This window comes from Apium graveolens, chromosome 11 (genome assembly GCF_009905375.1).
Source record: "Apium graveolens cultivar Ventura chromosome 11, ASM990537v1, whole genome shotgun sequence".
Classification (NCBI taxonomy): Eukaryota; Viridiplantae; Streptophyta; class Magnoliopsida; order Apiales; family Apiaceae; genus Apium; species Apium graveolens.
The window spans coordinates 82,166,656-82,175,439 of record NC_133657.1 but is presented as its reverse complement, the minus strand read 5'-3'; the positions used below and the strand labels follow the sequence as shown (position 1 = coordinate 82,175,439).

General features: G+C 34.4%; 1 protein-coding gene across 1 annotated transcript; it reads right to left on the bottom strand.

The window, feature by feature from the left end:
- Positions 1 to 1,137: 1,137 nt before the first annotated feature.
- Positions 1,138 to 1,938, bottom strand: LOC141695638 (uncharacterized). Its single transcript, XM_074499871.1, has 2 exons — positions 1,716 to 1,938; positions 1,138 to 1,355 (listed from the first exon to the last, which is right to left on the bottom strand). The coding sequence occupies exons 1-2, from the start codon at positions 1,936 to 1,938 to the stop codon at positions 1,138 to 1,140; spliced, it is 441 nt and encodes a 146-aa protein (XP_074355972.1).
- Positions 1,939 to 8,784: the final 6,846 nt, after the last annotated feature.

Sequence of the window (8,784 nt, the reverse complement as noted above, 5' to 3'; positions counted from 1 at the left end):
CGGTCCGTTCGTTTTCGAGAACGAAAACGATACTTAAGTTAACAGAAAAATCCGAACACGCATAAAATACATTCAAATGCACATAAACGAGATAAAACGAATATCTCGATAAAGACGCAAGTAAATACGAGTCATGATTACAGATCGATTCATATAATTGCAGTTTAAACACATAATAATCAATCGAAAAATTTTCTGGTTCGCATGGAAACACACATAACAGCTACAACATTTAATATCATGGCAATAATCACTTTTAAACTTATAAAACACATAATATTTATTCATTTAACATATAATATTTATATAATTTTCCCGGATATTACATTTTTCAGATTTATATGTGTATATGTTTTTATTAATAACATTAAATATAACAAAAATATATTTAATAAAAATTTACTACTATATATTGTATTATATAGATTCATAATCCAAATAATTAACATGCATGCCTAAATTTCCAAAAATTCTAATACCAAGTGTATATCATGCAAGGACACATAAAAAATTTAATCATTTTACAGATTATCAATTCTATGATATTTAACTTCCTATACAATTATATTTATATTTAATATGAAAATGTGTATGTATTTTTAGGTATATAAATGTAACAACTCTCAACTCCTAATAAAATTTAGTCCTCGAAATTAGATACATGTATCATTGAATAGGTAGCGATAGTGACGTATCATGCTCTCCTCTGTTTCCTGTGTTGCTTTCTCTCTATAGTGATTCCTCCATAATATCTTAACAAGTGGTATCTCCCTATTCCTCAACTATTTGATCTTATGACCTGTAATTTCTATGGGTTCTTCCACATAACTCACATTTTCGTGAATCTCTATTTCAGTATCTTTTAAAACATGTGTAGGATCAGAACGATACCTTCTTAGCATACTAACATAGAAAATATTATGAATATGAGAAAACTCCAAAGATAATGCTAACTTATAAGCTAAGGGTCCTATTCTATAAATAATTTCATATGGTCCCATGTATTGTAGACTTAAGTTTTTTGTTGTTGTCGTATCTCATCACCACTTTCCGAGGAGATACTTTTAAAAACACCTTTTTACCAATCTAATATTCCATTTCTTGTATGTGTTGATCAACATAACTCTTTTGATGATCTTATATTGCCTTCGACTTCTCTTTCTTAATGTTAACCTTGTCAAGCGTATTTTGAACAATATTAAGCCCTTCTAAGATCATCGTACCTTCTTTATCCCAATACAACGAACTTCTGCACTTTCTTCCGTATAATGCTTCATATGATGTCATGCCAATATTACTATAAAACTGATTATTGTATACAAACTCCATTAAAGCAATGTATTCGTCCCAAGAACCTTTAAATTCAAGTACACAAGCTCTTAACATACCTTCCATAGTTTGGATTGTCCTTTTTGATTGACTGTCCGTTTAAGGATGAAATATTGTACTTAAATTTAACCTAGTACCCAAGGCATCTTGAATACTTTTCCAATGTCGTGATGTAAATCGAGGATCCCTGTTAGAAATAATAGATATAGCTAGATGATCAAGTGTACAACCTCAACGAATAGGTAGAAAATGAACAGACTTTGTCAAATGATCAACAGTAACCTATATAGCATCATTTCCCTTCCGAGTCTTAGGTAAACCCATAACAAAATCCATAGTAATACGATCCCATTTTCATTAGGGAAAGGATAAATGATGTAACTTACCTGCTGGAGCTTGATGTTCTGTTTTCACCTGTTGACATGTCAAACAATTTGCTGTGAATTCTGCTACTTCCTTTTTCATTCCAGGCCACCAATAATGAGGTTTCATAGTCTGATACATTTTGGTTATTCCAGGATGCATAGCGTATGGTGTATTATGAGCTTCATCCAAAATCTCTTGACGTAGATCATCAACATAAGGCACACAAATTCTCTCACCACACATAAGTCAATCATCTTTATAGTCTAAAATCAGTATATTTTCCTTTCTTCACATTCTCGTTAATATCTGCAAATTTTGGATCATGTGGTTGTGCTTCTTGTATCATCTCTTTCATCACTGGTCGTATATTCATTATAGCAATCAACACTCTAATACTCTCAATATCTAAACTCACATTCATTGCCCTCCATCCAATCAAGGATGTTATGGAAGATACTTGGAGATTTGACAAACTGCTATTACTTTTTTTGCTTAAGGCATCTGCCGTTGTATTTCCTTTTTCCTGAATGGTACTCAATAGTGCAATAATAATCTTTTAAAATTTTGACACACCGCATTTGTCTCATATTAAAATCCTTTTGACTCATTAAATACTTCAAACTCTTTTTATCAGTAAAAATCTTAAATGTTTCACCATATAAGTAGCGCCTCCGAATTTTCAAAGCAAAAACCATCGCTGTTAACTCTAAATTGTGAACCGGATATGAGATTTCATGTGGCCTCGGTTGTCTTGAAGCGTATGGAATTACCTTTCCATGTTGCATAAGAACGCGTCTTGTTATTCCCTAAAAATACAATAATAGAATTACAGAAGGGGGTTGAATGGAATTTTGGTTTTTTTTGCCTTTCTGCAAGAATTCTTTCTTAAATCTACAACTGTATTTTGAATATGCAAGAATGAAAATAAGACTTTAAAAATATTCAACTAACACAAAGTAAATAAGCAAGAGTTTAAAAACTTTCCGGTGGATTTGTCCTTCCACCACAGATGTATATTTTGAAGAAATCTCTATGATGCAAGAATGCACACAGCTGCTTACAAGTAATCTTTATAACTTAGAACTTGAGAGTACTAAAGATACAACTTTCTTTCTACTTGTTGTTCTAGTTGATTTCTTAGTTCTAAGTTACTTGCTACATTTGGTTTATATATCACCAAGTAACATGTGCAATAAGACAAATAATATTCCTATCAGCTAGGTCCAATCACATGATTCTTCATTTATCTATCCAATGCAATTCAAGTTAGATACAACATCTTTGAACGAGCTTATCTTGCATAGAAATGAAAATGCTTTATTTTCTTCTAACACCTGCAAACAGGCTACCACATTCCTTTTGTGCACTATCAACCCATGTGACTCTGTCAGCTTCTTTCAAGTCCCTATCAACTGATATCTTATTGATTATCCATTGAAGCTTCTTAATAATTGTCCATTGACACTATGTTGGTGTCATCCGTTAAAACTTTCTTGATAATATATGTTGACAACTTTGTCTGTTATTCGTTGAAGGCTTGACTGGCTTATCCGTTGAAGGCATATTGAGTTATCCGTTGAAGCTTGTAGAGACATCCGTTGAAGCTTTGTAGATTAGCACATGAAGTTATTTCCTTAAAAATTGATACTCTTTCACTTATACAAAATTACAAGGCATTTTATATTACACTTAGCCCACCTATTTTTCATATCTTGCTAGTAGTCAACATGACTTTAGAAACTATTAAAACTACCAAACCCCAAGCTATTCTAGTGTTCAGAATGTGCTACATACTTATTTACATAAGCTACTTTTTTAATAGATAGATAAATGTGGTTATCCGTTGAAGGCTACAAAAGACACTATATAAATCTACTTAAGGTATTTTGGTAAATTATCGTCAAGACTATAACATATTCCCAACACATCCTAATCCTTGGTGAGATGTATCATTATAAATAACAAAACCTCCCTGACATGATGAAGTAGCCAAAATAGGAGCTGAGGTCAACCGATGCTTCAATTCGTCAAAACTTTGTTCAGCTACTTCATTTTATTAAAAAGGCATATTCTTTCGAAGTAACTTAGTCATTAGTCCTGTAATCTTCGAAAATCCTTCTACAAAACGTCTATAAAACCTTCCATACCCAAAAAAACTTTTTACTTCTATGACACTTCTTGGTGCCTCCTGTTACGACCGGCATTTTATGTAATATTATTTGTGGAATGGGTATAATATTAAAGTCAAATGAAAATATATTCAATGATTGTACGCTAGTGTGAGTGAAAATTTCTGCATTATAAAATTGTTTTGTGTAGTATATGATTTTTCAAAGCAAGAGTTTATTTAATTTCTTTATTTTTGATTTATAAGGAATATTCTAAGCTTTGGAAAAAATTTCTTTTAAAAGGTATTTTGTTCACAAATTTTGAAAATGATTTTATAAAGTCTCTAAGAATCCAAGTTATTTTATGGTATAAATTTTATAATTTTTGAACTTGTATTTTATTTTATAAAAATAAATCTTTATAAATTTTATTTGTTATAATTAGCAAATTACATGGCTACCCTTGCATGCAAATACTCTTCCAATTCAACTAAGGGGCAAGGAAGACATTTCCAACCCCACTCACTTTCATTCTACTAACCAAATTACCACTTTACCCTTGCATGCAAATCTACCTAACTATATTGGAAGGTTACTCTTGTAAAATCTCAAATCCACTCACTTTTGGCCAAATAAAAACCAAACTAACATGATTATTACTCCACATTCACCCCACCATTTCTACATTCCTCCTTTCCTCCCCCTCCTCTCGGCTCTCCCCTCTCCTCTCGGCTTTTTGGCCGAAGCCATACCCCCTCCCTTTTCTTCATTCTTCATTCAAGCTCCCACTTTGCAATCAAGTAAATGTTACTTCCTATATCTTGATCATACATAATTCAAAGAGTGATGTATGAAAAGTTTAAGTTTAAAGGTTGCATGTAAAGGTTTTAGTGAAACTCAAAATACAGCCTTGATTCTTGTGAGTTTAGGGTTGTTTTTGAGAGGACTACAAGGAATGGAGAAGTGCCAAATCTTGAGAGGGAAACTCTTGATGATTAAATGGCCATTCCCATCCATTTCATTCGGCCATGACCATATGGGAGCCGAATGAATGGTCCTTAAGACTATTATTGTTGCTTAAATCAATTTTTGCAAGTTTATGTGATAATGACTTGAATTTTGTGGTGAAAATTTGATAAAACTCTTTGCATGCTAAGTGATCATCTAGGTATATCTTATGCTAGGCTTGCATGTCAATTTTATGATAGAACATATGTAGAACATGTGTTGTTTTGGATTGAAAAACCCGAAGGCATGCATGCATGTGGATTTCTCTTAAAATGTTGTAAGATTTTGATCATTTGGAAAGATTTTGTTAGTGAGCCTTAATTTCAGTAGGAATAATGTGTTAATATTTAGTTATGCTTCTTGTTTCATGGTAATAATTCATGGTTATCTTTTATAAAAATATATATCTTGTTGTTTCAAAAGCATGAAGATTTGTGATTTGTGAAGTGTAGTCTCTTTCGTTTTGCCATAATTGTACCTTAGGTAAGGATGATCTCACCAAGGTTATTTTGAGAATAAGAGAGTTAGTTCAGTAGAATACCATGTATAAGTCTTGGTTTAAGTATTGAGTCGTTGTTAGTTGAGTTTGTCAAGTCAAAACCTTGGAAAAAGAGAGTTATAGTTTCTGCAGAAAAATCAGTATAGCACCCTGAGGTTTAGAGTGAGTTTTGACCATGTCATTGGTGTGCACTTTGAGGCCCAAGCTACCAGAAGTTAGTATTGGGAGTATATAAAAGGTTTTAGGAGTTGGTTGGAGGTTTGCATGTCATTTGGTTAGGTGCACAAGTAGAGTAATAAAATCTGTCCAGCAGGGGACAGTTTTGTTGCAACTTAGAAATAGGGAGATTTGACCATGTCATGGGTAGGCCCTCATTAGGCCCAATTGGGCCATAGTTAGAGGGAGTGTCAGAGAAGTTTTTCCAACCATAGTTCATAGGATATGAGTTAGAACCATGTGTCACAAGTTAATTCAAGTCAGGGCATTTTCTGCCCAGAAAAACAGGGGAACCTTGGACTTTTAGCTTAGGCCCAAGAAGGCCCAAGCCAGGCCCTTGAGCCACATCAAGTTTGTGAGATGCCCTTAGGTCAGGAGAGTCTTTTGTAAAAGTTTTGAAGGAAAACTTGTAGTTTAAGAGTGTCTAATATACTCAAGAAACCATAGTTGTCATTCTGAAATTTGCACCAGTGAGCACTTTCACTTATCACATAGTTTTAGAACACTTAGAAGTGAGTATTAGGTCGAGCACCATAGTTGTAAGATAGTATAAAGTCAGTAGAGCAAAAGGCACAAGTGAGGGTCAATAGGTTTTGGATAATTTAGGAAAGGCACATCGAGTTAGGAAGCCAAAATTTGAAGATCTTGTCTAGTTTAGCGACCAAGTGACTTAAGTTGTGAGTCGAGATCATTGTTGCATTATGGTGTTATTTGGTATTAATATACGATATGTGATTATGTGGCTATGTGTGTACATTTGAAATATAAAGGTGGATATAAATTAAGTGCATATAGGCCTAAGTGCCATCCGTGTTTAATTTCGGGTTGTAAATAGGTTGAGATGGTAAGAATATATTATAATGAGGATTATTATTACTTATGTAGGATCTCGAGACGAGGGAAAACTTGCCATAAAAGTCGAGTGAAGCTCAAGTTGCTCCTACCAGTCAGACCAGACCATCCTATCTCAAGGCAAGTGATTCAACTTGACCTTCATGTTTACTATAAAAGTTCATATTTATCGATGCAATTATCCTGAGTCATTTTGATATGTTTAAATCAAGCGTATCTCTCGCTTATCTTTGAATTACATAGAGATGTCATGAACCCTCAAGTATGTATTGCAAGTAGTTCAAAAGTCTTTTTATGATAGTTAAATGCCATGATAAAATAAAGAGTTGTTATAATACTTGATTGATCCTCTTGATTAACATGATGATGATTCCTAAGTATTGATATCTCATCCTGATGCTTGAACCCCTATAGAACCTTACCTTGAACTTTGATAGTCAGAAACTTACCAACATGATTCCTCATTGATTGATACCCTCTTTCCTATCCTAAAGCTTGACAATTCTGATATATACATTCATCCTGAGCTAGAGATCATTACCTTAACACCCATAGTATTCGTGAAGCTTATCTTCTTAATGATCCAACACCTGTACCTTGACGAGAAACCATTGCTTTAAGCCCAGTTTGGCATTACCCCTTCATATTATCCATTAGTCTCACCATATTTTCCTGTCCAAGTTCTGACATATGAAAACCTTTTGGTTATCCTAATAGAGTAAAGTTTTGTGAATCATGGCCCTAAGATTTAGTACCATATTTCCCGTGTTTCGAGTTGATCTATATTCCCTTAATAAAAATGTGTACTTTTAAAAGAGATTTTGTTACAATTCGGCATCAGCTTTTGAAATAAATAAAATATGGGTTTTCAGTCCCAAAGGGGGATAAATGTTTTCTTGAATAGTGGATCTGGACTGAGACGCGAGTCCTTTCCACACTTATATTAGGCTTAAAAGTTGCCTAGGGATTCCCGTTAATGTTTTAGAACCCAGCGAGGTTCGGGATTACTTCGCGCCTGATCACCGGCTGTAATCCGTAGCGTCATAAAATTATTTTGATTAAGACATGATTTTTAAAATTGTTTTGATACAAGCAAAATGATGCCATCTCACATAGTTTTATCTCTCGTTATCATTAGTTATTTCTCTCCATTGGCATTCTTAAAAGTATATCTCGATTTATGTTTTGTGTTGTGTTGTTAGCACTTGTTGAGCATTTGGCTCACTTCTTGCTTTACCCTGATATTACAGCTAGCAGCTATGTTTAGATTCAAGCAGACTGCCCGTAAGACCTGTGATGCTGATGCTTATGTTCGAGCTCAGGTAGAATAAGTATAATAGTTGTGTGAGGACTCGGTATTTGTAATCAGATGTAACAGTTGGTAGTGTTGGGCTGTTCCAAACCCTAAACTGTAAGATCTTGGATTTGGTTGTGTATTCTTCATTAAAATGATGTAATAGCTATATTTATTTTGCTGTTAAAGTTGGGGATGTGACAGGTTTTGGTATCAGAGCTACGGTTTAGAGTCCAGCGCACCGGGACCGTACCAGCCAGTATGTCATTCAGATGGTGGCAGATGAGCTCCAGAGCATTGTGAAGACGCTTCGAGAGGAAAAGACTATCAAGCCCCATTCAGATGGAGTGGAGCCTTAGTTCTTTCCATTTACCTTTCATGTTGTTGTACTATCAGACTCTATGGAATCCCCAGTTGTTTCCGTTTTTCCTTTAAATAAGCCTGTTATTCCTAGAATCAGACTATGTCCCAATCCTATGTACTGTGACCTTTAAAATTTCAATAATTATATGCTATTGTTCCATTTGCTCTCAACTGTTATTTTATGTTTTTATCATCATATCTGCTTAATTTGGAAACTTGACCCCGTATGTAAATGAGAATGCCATGCGATACCCTCGAATCATTTTATCATTCATATCTGTTTTGACACAACTCTTATTTTAGGATCATGCCTCCCAAAAAGAAGAACCCAACAACCACTTCCACCACAGAACCAAATATTCTTCGACTACTGGAAACCTTGCAACAACAAACCAATGCTATAGCTCAACAACAACTAACTCTTCAACAACGAATTGAAAACCAAGATAACCGTGAGCCACACCAACCACCTGAACCACCAGTACCACCTAGACAAATTGTCACCTTCAAGGCTTTTCAGAATGTAAATCCACCTGCATTTCATGATACCACTGATCCAGTGATAGCTAACACATGGATCAAGGAGATGGAAAGGGCTTTTGAGTTGGTACAGTTAGGAGACGATCAGAAGACGCCATATGCTACTTACTTCTTGAAGGGAGAAGTCATCTATTGGTGGGAATCAGTAAAGGTTATGGAAGTCACTCAGCAGGTTTCTTGGGAGAGATTTAAGAAGTTATTTCTGGACA